The sequence below is a fragment of the Pygocentrus nattereri genome, chromosome 14 (genome assembly GCF_015220715.1).
Source record: "Pygocentrus nattereri isolate fPygNat1 chromosome 14, fPygNat1.pri, whole genome shotgun sequence".
Lineage (NCBI taxonomy): Eukaryota > Metazoa > Chordata > Actinopteri > Characiformes > Serrasalmidae > Pygocentrus > Pygocentrus nattereri.
Genome location: NC_051224.1, coordinates 2,827,193 through 2,839,240, shown reverse-complemented (window position 1 = coordinate 2,839,240; position 12,048 = coordinate 2,827,193). Strand labels below are relative to the sequence as shown.

Sequence of the window (12,048 nt, the reverse complement as noted above, 5' to 3'; positions counted from 1 at the left end):
ATGCTAGTTATTCACGATATAAGACTCTCTTAGCCCCGCCTCCTACAAAGCCCCGCTGCTGACATCCTGTATAAATAAAAATAAAGCGTGGCCACGACTTATTAACACGTGGGAACAAGATCCTAAGTCGTGGCCATGACTTAATTATCTCGTTCCCATGCCTTACTAAGTTGTGGCCATGCATTATTTTTATTTATACAGGATGTCACCAGCTCTGTACTTAGCTGACACTAGGGAGCCCTGCTGGTGACATCCTGTATAAATAAAAATAATGCGTGGCCACGCCTTATTAACCCCGTGGGAAGGAGATCCTAAGTCGTGGTCACAACTTAGTAAGGCATGGGAACGAGATCACAGCTTACTAAGTCGTGGCCATGACTTAATTATCTGGTTCCCACGCCTTACTAACTTGTGGCCACGCGTTATTTTTATTTGTACAGGATGTCACCAGCGGGGCTCCGTACTTATCTGACACAGATTAATGCTGTGGTTTTGTTTTTATAGAGTAAACAGGCCAGCGTCCAATCCGCTGCCTCGTTTTAGAGAATGCCCATATTTGGAAAGAGAACGGAGACGCTGTGTCTCAACTCGGGTGGAGGAAAGACACAACCGTAGGTTATTTTCACACCCGAATTCCGACAAGCCCCGCCTCCGACTAGGATTGGTTAATAGTTGCTTCTCACCAGAGCCGTGCTCCGCTTCTCACGGGCTCTACGTCACGCTTTAAGCGAGGTCTTAGCTAATCAGAACAGGGAAAGCGACGCACTGATAACCAATCGTAGCGGAGGAGGCGGGGCTAAACGGAATACGGGTGGGAAACAGAAAAAGGAGAGAGGCTGCTGCGCTTCTCGCGTGTGCTTCTCGCGTGGAGCCTGGAGTGAACACTTCCCCATCTCGTTTAACATCATCGCTCTCAGGTAATCGGACTTTATTTCACTGCTTCTTCCAGCGTTTGCACGAAAACCGCCTCTTAGATTTGATGGAGCATGATCCTCGTTTTGCAGGAAATTAGTTACAGTAGCCTAAAAGAACAGAAATTAAACATGTGGTAGGACTTTTATATAAAATAATAACAAAAAAGTATAAAAATAATATAAATAATAAAAAAGGGTTATTAATATAATTAATAGATCACCACCATCAACAACAACAACAACAACAACAACAACAATATTAAGATAAGATAAGATAAGATCATCCTTTATTAGTCCCACAGCGGGGAAATTCACAGTATTATAGCAGCAGCAGAGTAACAGGAGTAAGACACTCAGTAATAGAAACGGGAAACAGTATAAACATTATAAACAGTATAAATAATAAAAAATTAAAGCTAAATCTCTAGACTATTTACAGTAAAATAGTATATATTATCCTTATTTTACTGTAAATACTGTAAATATTATTATTATTATTATTATTATTAATCATTATCATCATCAGTGTTTCAGTGTTGAGTGAAAACCCTCCAAAAATGTAAGTCTAATAGAAAACAGAGAGAACTTAAAGCATGATGCCTGATAAAACAACAAGCAAACAAACAAACAAAGACAGTTCATGGAGTTCATTAAGGCTTCTGTGCAATTACAAAAAGATTCCGACAGGAATCTCCAAAATATGTAACCAGGAATGTTATTGTTATTAAAATGTCATTCAGAACTCTCTATGTATGTACATGCATTGCATGCATGATCCAATGCGTGTGGTGTTTTTATCATTACTGTGATAAAAGTAAGAATCCTGCAGAAATGTTAATGAAGAATTGGCCGTACATCTTTTATTATTGAACCTGCCTGCTGTAAATATCATGGCTATGATGCTGACCTGGCCTGCACTGGAGCTGAATTTGGATTCCGCTGTGACCGAGCAGGAAAGATTAGATGATAAAGGCAGTCATACTGTCTCCGCTCTTGGTACCTTTGTGTCCGTAGCTTCACCCAAAAACATTCAAAGGGGCTTTTTTGTGGTGGTCTTGTGCTGGGATGGGGGGCGTGGAGGAAAAGTGTGGTGACATGATGTATCAAAACAGTGAATTTGGCCAGCCGAAGCTCTGCCGTGCCTGCCTGCGGTGTGAAGCTGAGCGGATGAATAATGCAGGACGCAGACTGAAGAGCTGCTTGAATTGCAAAGCAGAACTCGCAGGGTCTGCAGGGTCTGCAGGGTCTGGTTTGCTGAGATCCAGTTTTTTTCTTAAAGGTGAATTCCACTGATTTTTAAACATTCTGCGTGCTTCAGTCTTCCGATACGACGCAAAGTCATTCAGAGCGGACTGTTGTGAAATAATCTGCTCCAGAGAAACATATCAGGTCAGAACTATTCACATTGGTGGTGATGAAAAACAGACGTCTGACGAGTTTTAATGCCTCTAAAAGTTCAATCACAGAAAGTTATTATTTATTATTAGTTATTATTAAGTTATTATTTGCAAAATCTGCAGCCCGAGATAATGTCTTACATACATAACTTACATTTTTAATACAAGAAGTGAGCACTGTAAGCAAAACAGTATCATTTTTTTTTCAGGTTTATAACACTATTTAACCGTTATTAGCTTGTATGTTTATGTAATAAAAACCCAAAAGATACAGTTTAACCAGTTTCCTTCAGCAGTGAGTTTATCACAATATACATTAGAATAAAGTCGTATTCATAATTCAAATAAACAGAAAAACAATAAACAGTAACAAGAATTTCTTGGGTCCAGATTTTTCCTGGACACCTTCACAGCCGCCACAGAGACTCGTTAATATCATCAATTACATCATGAGCTCAATTTACTGAGCACTGATTGGTCAAACCAGGAGCTGCTTTTTAACTACATATAATACTGGACTTCCTCGAGGAGAGACTTGGAGATGGGTAAACAAACACACCAACATCCAGAAAATCACTGTTTATTATATATAATTATTAATTAATATTCTATACATTTTGTTTATTCAAATATTGACACTTTTCTCAGCGAATAAACACAAACTACACAAATAAATAGACTTCGAAAATAGGACTTTCGCACAGTGCTGTACATGTAGGTGCATGGTTTTGCACAGCTTGTGATAAAATGGTTAATTCCATTGTTGAACCCTGGTTCCTGTCATCACCACTGCAGAAATCCAAGTAAATGACTCTACAGCAAGCCGCTTCACATTAAGCCGCTCTGAAAGACTTTGTTTGTATCTCAATGATTACATTGTTGTAGAAACGCAGAACAAAAAGGAATTTCCCCTTAAATCTTTAGTCGTTCGGCCTAATTGAGGTGCATCCAGAAAGGCTATGACTCTCATGTGTTTGGTGTAGAGTAATTGCATTAAAACTGATCAAAGTACAACGCTTCAATAGATTAACTACATGGGTGATCATAGTCACTTTAGGTGGATTTGAAAAGTTCATAAAATAATAAAGACTCGTTTTGACCTCTAGTGGTTTAACCATGCTACTGCAACATGCCACACATTCTTGTGGCTCTTTCTAAGACTTTCTGAAACAGGTTTTGACCGTACTACTTAAGATACTACTGAAGATGCCAAGAAACCAGCTCATTTCCAAGCATTTAAAATCAATGTAATCTGATGTCTGTCCAAAAGCACAGGATGGCCGATGATGACATTGCTGCGCTGGTGGTAGATAACGGCTCTGGGATGTGTAAGGCTGGCTTTGCTGGAGATGACGCCCCTCGAGCTGTGTTCCCTTCCATCGTGGGCCGTCCCAGACACCAGGTGAGGAATGAAATCCCCTCTATTTCCTTCTCTTCCCCCTCTGATTCAAATGATTTGCTGTTCTCACATCTCTATCGTATTTAGGGCGTCATGGTTGGGATGGGCCAGAAAGACAGCTATGTGGGAGACGAGGCCCAGAGCAAAAGAGGCATTCTGACCCTCAAGTATCCCATCGAGCACGGCATTGTCACAAACTGGGATGATATGGAGAAGATCTGGCACCACACCTTCTACAACGAGCTGCGCGTGGCTCCTGAGGAGCACCCGGTTCTTCTCACCGAAGCTCCTCTCAACCCCAAAGCCAACAGAGAAAAGATGACTCAGGTGGGACCCACTAGCTCAGGTGTTTACATTTGGCAGACAATCTTATCCTTTGATTATTTTTACACAGGTAGGTGAAGGTGGTGTTAGGAGTCTTGCCCAAGGACCCTTATTGGTACAGTGTAGGGTGTTTGCCAAGGTGGGGATTGAACCCCAGTCTACAGTGTAGAAGGTAGAGATGTTACCCACTACACTAACCAACCACCAGGTGTTATGTTTGAAGCTTAAACACCTCCAGTGTTGATGATCTTGAATTGAAACCAGTCATAAGGTCCACAGCCACTCTGCAGTGCGAATGTTAGAGACCACCCAGTCAAAACAGCCATTAAGGACCAGACCTTTGTTTTCAGCTTCAGGAGAAGACAGAAAACTTACATTTAGTAGAGGTCACTAAACTACTAGGAAAACCTTACGTTTCAAAGACGGAACGTTACACAATCATGCATGAAAAAACATACATTATCTAGTAATGAAACAAGTTCATTTACCACGAATTATTATTCTTAGTTTAGCATTTACACCAGATAATATCTCAGGTTGGATCTCTCACTCTAGCAGTTGAACTCCACCCCGCTGTACAAAAGTCAGAAACCGCTTTCCTTTATTTAATGTCCAGTCAAAACGGATGTTAAGCACAAGATTTTTCAGTGTCAGAGAAAAAAAATGAAAATATATATTTGGAATTACACACAAGCCTCAACAAGAAAATATTTTTTTCTACCTTTTGTCTTTATTACAGCTTCTGTTCTTTTCAGGAGACTTGCTGTCAGCTTTTCAAAGAAACCTACAGGGATATTTCATCACCGCTCCAGTTCAGTGGTTCCAATTTGTACTTCTCTCCATTGAAGCCGTCCCAATTACACATTTAGACTCATCGGTCTAAATCAATTACTCCATCGGTTACGTTATCAGTTACTTTGTTGGTTATTCCAGGCGTCCAGTTTCAGGGTTAGAATCATTTATTCTTTTTTATCCGTTCCCTTTACTCGGTAACGGCTTCTTGACAGTTACAAATCCATACGGTCGTCTTCTCACAGTGGAAGCACGGACAGAATTTTTCAGATGTGAAGCGAAAGTAGAGCTTAATTTCCTCCTCTCTCTCAAAGATCATCTGATGGGGACAGTTTTGGTGGTCTACCAGCTCTTCCATTGTTTCAGTGTCTGTTTAATACTTCAATTTTGGAAGCTTCCCTTTTTTATTTTTTTAGTTTTTTAGTTTTTTTTTCCCTTCTTCCTTAGGCTGGTAGACCTAATCCTTCAGAAATATCTCCGTTAGTCACTGTAGATGCACATGAGAGACATTTGTGTGGCTTCTGAGGTGTGTTTGTGTAGTTGCTTGCGCGAATGTTAGTGTCTCTTTGCAAAGCGGAGCTTAATGTTAGGCACTTTGGGAACAGGTTTTGCTGGGAAGACTGCTTAGTTACAAACTGGAAGGATGGAAGAGTGCCAGGAGGATGCACGGAAGTAAAGCGTGGACAAATAACCTGACAGATTTGATACTTAATGTTAAGACTCTTGTGTAATGATCTGTTTAATATATGTTACTTAACAGCTTGGCTAGAAATTGAATAAATGAAAGGGTGACGTATGACTTGCTGTGCAATGTACACAGACCTCGATCTGACTGGGGATGCAAGGGGGTGCCACATCCTCAATAGAACAAATACGACAAAAATCATCCCATTTGAACAACTGATATTTCCCCTTTTTTAGGTTTAAGGTCTATGTAATTAAAGAGACCTTATACATTATTGTATATAAACAAATGAGCATTTTAATGACAATATAAGATGAGAAATATCTGAAGAACATTTCTTCTTGTGCTAAATTTAAAAAAAGTGAGTATAGCAAACCCCCAACCCGATGCCGTTTAAGCTCAGCATCCCCTTAAAATTTCTCCCCTACAATTCAGCCACTAATTGCAAATACAGCAGCGGAGCTTGATGCGGTACTGAGGATTGATGTGCTGCAAGTAATTGAGCTTGCCTAAGGTTTGATATTGAAAAACTCAACAGAGAAGTAAAAGCCCCAAGTGCGATTATGTGGCTCAACTGTTCATTAACAGATGTAATTGGAAGGCAAATACCACCAGTGTTGTTGTGCAATAGAGTCTTTTCAGCTGAAACCGACCATAACATCCACAGTCACATGCATAGCAGTGCAGTTTGCTGGCATATTGACTGTCAACATGCTGCAAACCAGTGACCTTGCCTAAGGTTTAGTATTGATGACCCGCTCATAACTTTCCATTCCATTGACACCCTTTGGCACGCTGGTGAAGAACTAATGCAGAATGGACTCTCTGTTTCCATCTCACCCTGTCAAGCAGATTATGTTCGAGACCTTCAATACTCCGGCAATGTACGTGGCCATCCAGGCTGTGCTGTCTCTGTATGCCTCAGGCCGGACCACCGGCGTGGTGATGGACTCTGGGGATGGGGTCAGCCACACAGTGCCCATCTATGAGGGCTATGCTCTCCCTCATGCCATCCTGCGTATGGACCTAGCTGGCCGCGACCTCACCGACTACCTGATGAAGATCCTGACCGAGCGAGGCTACAGCTTCACCACCACGGCAGAGCGCGAGATCGTGCGTGACATCAAGGAGAAGCTGTGCTACGTGGCGCTGGACTTTGAGCAGGAGATGATGACCGCAGCTTCTTCGTCCTCGCTGGAGAAAAGCTATGAGCTCCCTGATGGTCAGGTCATCACCATTGGCAACGAGAGGTTCCGGTGCCCAGAGAGCCTTTTCCAGCCCTCTTTTCTGGGTGAGAACCAGTTACTGAGACAGTCAACCACCAGTTGACCAATCCTCCACCCACAAATGTAGTTAGGTTGGACAAGCTTCACAGAACATCGACAAATTCTCTTGGAACTTGAAGTGATGCATAATGTTGAGTTCCCTGTCAAAGTGTATGCTGGTGAGCTGGACAACAACAGATTTGCTGTCATGCTGATTTTAGCACAATTACATAACAAAAAACCTCTGTCCATCAGTCTTAAAAGTTCTTGGACAGATGTAATAGAAGAGCCACTTTTGGTTCTCTAAAGAACCGTGTTTGAAGAACATTTAAAAAGTTTAAAGAACCTTGACTATTCCAATTTAAGAGTTCTTCCAAGAACCTTTAAATTATGTGGAGGTTAGGAAAGGGTTCTTGGCACTCACACTTTGCCTTTACAGAAATGGTTCTCTAAAGGAACCACCTATTGAAAACCATGAGTGTTTCTATCATCATTATTCCATTTTCTGCGTAATTCAATAAGATGGAAACAGTCATTCCGAGTAGTTTAATGTGAAATTGCATGAAATAGTGCATGGTAGTGGATTTCTCCTGTCGATCCCAAAGACAAGAAAGAAAAATGGCACAGGTGGGATCATCCGCCCAGATGTCCATCATCAGAATTCTAAGTGAAAACCACCAGCACTATCAACAGTCAACAGTGCTGTTGTGTCACTATAAAGATTCTTGAACTGAATAAAAAACACCGTAAAAGGCCGTAAGCAGAGGGAAACTCAAATATCTTTAGAATGGTGACGATGGGAAGTAGGATGGGAAGGATGGGAACTAGGAGTCACGATGCCTACAAATGTAGTTATGTTATGAGTAAAGTTTGGAGGGAGGAATCCCCACCCGCCACCCCATCTCCTCCCTGTTCCTCAGTCCTACATCAGTCCTGCTACAGATTTGAGGGGGGTGGCCTTCTAGCTTCTAGGGAGGAGCTGCCCAGTACTCCAGCCCAAGTTCTCCCCCTCTCTAAATTAGTCTACTCTCATACTACCACCACACCTTGAAGGCATAGTCTGAAATCACAGATACAAACATAGCCACTTGTTAAATGACCAGTGAACCTACATGTCTCTTATGAGTTATCCTTGTAATGCTGATAATGGTAAAATATCACATTTGGTAAACCTCTCATTTTCTTTGAGGCTGTTTTGCCTTGTAATGCCCTACATATGTGTCTCCATGAGTGTATTTAAAAAAAATGCATTTTAGATCAATGACATGATTGGCCCCTCCCAGTCCTCCATGTGCTTGTGTTTACCTTCTGGTCTTGTCCATGTGCTTCCTTGTTTTGATTATTCCCTGTCCTGCCCCCTTGTTTCCAGACTCCACACTTGATTGTTTTCACCTGTGTCTTGTTAACCCTCGTTGTTTTTGTATTTGAGCCCTGTGTTTTCCCCTGTTAGTTGCTCGTTTTTGTATAGAGTTGTTTCTTCTGGCCTCCAGTCTGTGTTCCTTTTCGTTATGTCTGTCCCTCCATCTCTCCGTGTTGGCTCTTCGACCCTGGACTGTTTAGACCCTGATTATGGATTTGCCCCTAATAAATCTCACTTCTCTCCGCCTCATCATCGCTCCCCCGCGTTACAATCAAAATCTATCAAAAAAAACAATATCTCGTACTTTCCAGGGTAAACATTCTGTGTCATATCTTTATATAGCATTTAACAGCATTGAACTCTTCAGATGTCTGGTTCCTATCACTACCACTGTGAACAATTCTGACTCTACAGTTCCCCCTTATGTTGATGCGGAGTTTTGTCAATCTTGTCCAACCTCACAACAGTTGCTAAGACAGAATGAAGCGCAATAGGTGAAGCAGAAGTGTCTGGTTAGATTTTACACATAAGAACTTTTATTTCACAATCAGTCTGTAATAGACAGAAATGACCATTTTAGTTTTACTATCTCAGCCTAAAAGGTCAGTTAATTACTTCTAATCGCTGTCTTCCCACGTGGAGATTAAGTCGTGTGGTTCTTCAGTAAGAATGTTAATATAATGAACAATTACCTTTCATTGCAGACATTGAATAATGCTTGATTAGCATCAAAGAAGCAGATGGTTTTGTAAGCCTGCTACTCCTCTTACACATAAATGCCTCTTGTGGTGTTGTTTAAACTGACCTCCTCACTCATACAAGCTGTCAGTGACCATTGAATTTCTTGTAGGCATGGAATGTTCTGGAGTCCACGAGACCACCTACAATTCCATCATGAAGTGTGATGTGGACATTCGCAAAGATCTGTATGCAAATACCGTTCTCTCTGGAGGAACTACCATGTATCCTGGCATCGCAGACCGCATGCAAAAAGAAATCTGCTGCCTTGCTCCTCCCACCATGAAAATTAAGGTCTGTTCATGATTCTCATAACCACATGTGTTCTCTATAGTGGTAGCGCCTCATTTCAACCATCAGTGGTTTTAAACCAGAGGTATTGCCTTGCTGTGGGATTACACTCTGCCTTTCTGACTCAGTGTAAGTCTGAATTTACATTAAGAATGTGGAGTATTTTACCTCCCTACACCCCGCAAATAACTCGGCTCATAACACACACACACACACACACACACACACACACACACACACACACACACACACACACACACACACACACACGCACACACACACACACAAACATCTTGCCCTCTTTTCAATTTTTTGGCTTCTTCATACAGTCGTATGCAAAAGTTTGGCACCACTGGGTTTTTGTTGGCTTTCTAAGTGGAAGAAAGTTAACACATCGTCTGCAATGAACACGTCTGCACACTTTAATGCACAATTACTGTTTATTTGGTGAATAAACACATTACAATTATGGGGAGAAAAAACTAACAAATGTGGCCTGTGTAAAAGTCATGACATATTTTACATTTTATGTTTTCATTAACCTTTAATATGGTAAACAACGAGCAAATAAATACAAATTGTGAACTAAAGTTGGCAGAAAAATGCACAATTTCCTGCAGTGAATGACATAACTTACTTTCACTTAATCAACAAAATGTGGTATTTCACAGGGAGTGATCACACTTTTCCGCCTCTTTCCATATATTGCTAAAAAGCAGGTATAGAGGCTGCTCACTAAAAAAAAATACACCACTGGACACTGATCTTTAGTCCTGGGTGAGAAAGGGGGTCTGTTGATGGCAGCAGATTGCTGAGGGCTGTGCTGTTTCCTTTAGGCGTACCTGAAGGTCTTTACATTTTTCAGCATGGGGAGGTTTAAATGGTTGTGTTTGCAGCAGTGGAACGTTTTTTTTTTCTGTGCTCAAGCTGACATCATGCTCACATTCTCCTTCAAAGTCTTGCAGTTAGCTGTTACAGGTAGGAAACGTGTGCACAAATAAGACACAGGAAAGACACAGATAATCTATATAGAGGAAATTGGTGTTTCAGATGCTTCACTTCTCATTAATATTACTTCCGAGTGGCACCACGGTCTAAGAGTTAGCCCTATCTTCAGGGATCATGAGTTTGATCCCTGGTGATGCTTGAAACATCCGTGGCCAGTAGTCCAAGACAGCATAATTGGCCTTGCTGTCTCTGGGTGTGTAGGATGGCCCTCCCTCTCCTCCTATTATTAGTGCAATTCTAGCCAGCACAGGCATCTGTTAGCTGACGTACTAGAATTGGCAGTTAGTGCTCTCCGAGAGTGTTCAGCTGCTTAGTCATGTTGTGTTAATGTCATTTTGAAAGGGGGGTAGAGTTTCACACAAGTTCACATGAAGCACATCCTAGTCTTCACCCCCTTAGTGATTATGCTGTTGTTTTATTGGTGGAGAACAAGCCAGTGGGTTGAACTGGGAACTGATAAATTGGGAGAAAATTGGAAACCAGCAGAAAAAAGAGTAACACAAGTAATGTAATTGATATTAAGTCAGTATTACAAGAATGTAAACTGTAGTGCATTAGACTGCATTGCTGCTGCATCGCATTACTTTGTACCATGTTATTCCCAACACTGGTGACATCTTTTCTTTTATGGTGAAAAAAAGCCATTGCAATGTGTTCTGACTGTGTGAATCATATGAACATTACAGAGTGTAATAGAACGTTTTTTATAGGGTGTAGCGTTGGGGAGCTATAAACGAGATTTATTAGGGGCAAATCCAAAATGAGGGTCAAGACGGTCCAGGGTCATAGAGCCAACATGGATCAAATGGGGGAAAAGACATGATGAAAAATGAACACAGGGATAAACAAACACCAAACAATCCAAACACTACAAACCACTCAAACAACACAAAGACCAACCAACAACTAGGAAAAATACAGGGCTTAAATACAGTAACAAGGGATAACAGGAACAGGTGGAAAACACAGGCGGTAACAATCAGGGGCAGAGTCTGAAAACAAGGGGGCCGGACTGGGAAGATAAACAAAAGCACATTGACACGTACACAAAAGCACATGGAAGACCAAAACACAAGCACATGGACAACTGGGAGTGGCCAGTCATGACATAAGGAAACAATACGTCAGCTTTTGAGTGTTTGTTGTGTATTGTGCTCTTTGCTGTGCAGATCATAGCGCCCCCTGAACGGAAGTACTCGGTGTGGATTGGTGGCTCCATCCTGGCCTCGCTGTCCACCTTCCAGCAGATGTGGATCTGCAAGTCGGAATATGATGAGTCTGGTCCAGCCATCGTCCACCGCAAGTGCTTCTGAACGTCTCGCCTCACCACACTGCCCCGTCTACAACCTGCGCAAAACTCATTAACTGACCAAAGCCTGTGACCAGCCTCCATGACTGTAGACAAAGGAGAGTGGGACTTGATACCACATGGCTATCACAGCGATCCGATCCAAACTTACACTTGACCTCTTTTTCTTCTCCATCTCAGGTTATCCTCTGGCAGCTGACCTGCAGTGCTCACCTGAAGTAAAGCACAATGCACGTCCAGCTGTTTTGTATATTTACCTTTTGCCTTATTCAGTGTTTGGTACAAGTGTATACCCCCTGAACGGTCCTAATAGCTGCGAATGGCCACTTGAATAAACAATCACAATTTAAAGTGCCTTTTTTCTTATTTGTTTATAATGACAGGCCAGAATCAACTAAACAGAGAGAAAGGGAGCACAGTGTTGATTGTTGTTCTTTAAAAGCTTCTCTTATTAGAGTAGCCTGCCAGTCACAGACATTTAATTAGCCTGCCACATTTCTGGGCTTTGTCAGTGAAATCAGCCTCTCCAGAGCCAGTCAATCACCCTGCTGCAATCAGGGTAAGTA

The 12,048-nt window shown here is 41.7% G+C and overlaps 1 protein-coding gene across 2 annotated transcripts; it reads left to right on the top strand.

Moving 5' to 3' along the window:
- The first annotated feature begins 857 nt into the window (after nt 1-857).
- LOC108437148 (actin, cytoplasmic-like) lies at nt 858-11,833 on the top strand. 2 transcript variants are annotated; one of them, XM_017714050.1, is made up of 6 exons: nt 858-917; nt 3,582-3,713; nt 3,798-4,037; nt 6,364-6,802; nt 8,987-9,168; nt 11,343-11,833. In XM_017714050.1, the coding sequence occupies exons 2-6, from the start codon at nt 3,588-3,590 to the stop codon at nt 11,484-11,486; spliced, it is 1,131 nt and encodes a 376-aa protein (XP_017569539.1). In that variant the 5' UTR covers nt 858-917; nt 3,582-3,587; the 3' UTR covers nt 11,487-11,833. The 2 variants fall into 2 exon arrangements, with proteins under 2 accessions (XP_017569539.1, XP_017569540.1); XM_017714051.2 differs by having other exon boundaries at nt 867-917; nt 3,587-3,713; nt 11,343-11,486.
- Nucleotides 11,834-12,048: the final 215 nt, after the last annotated feature.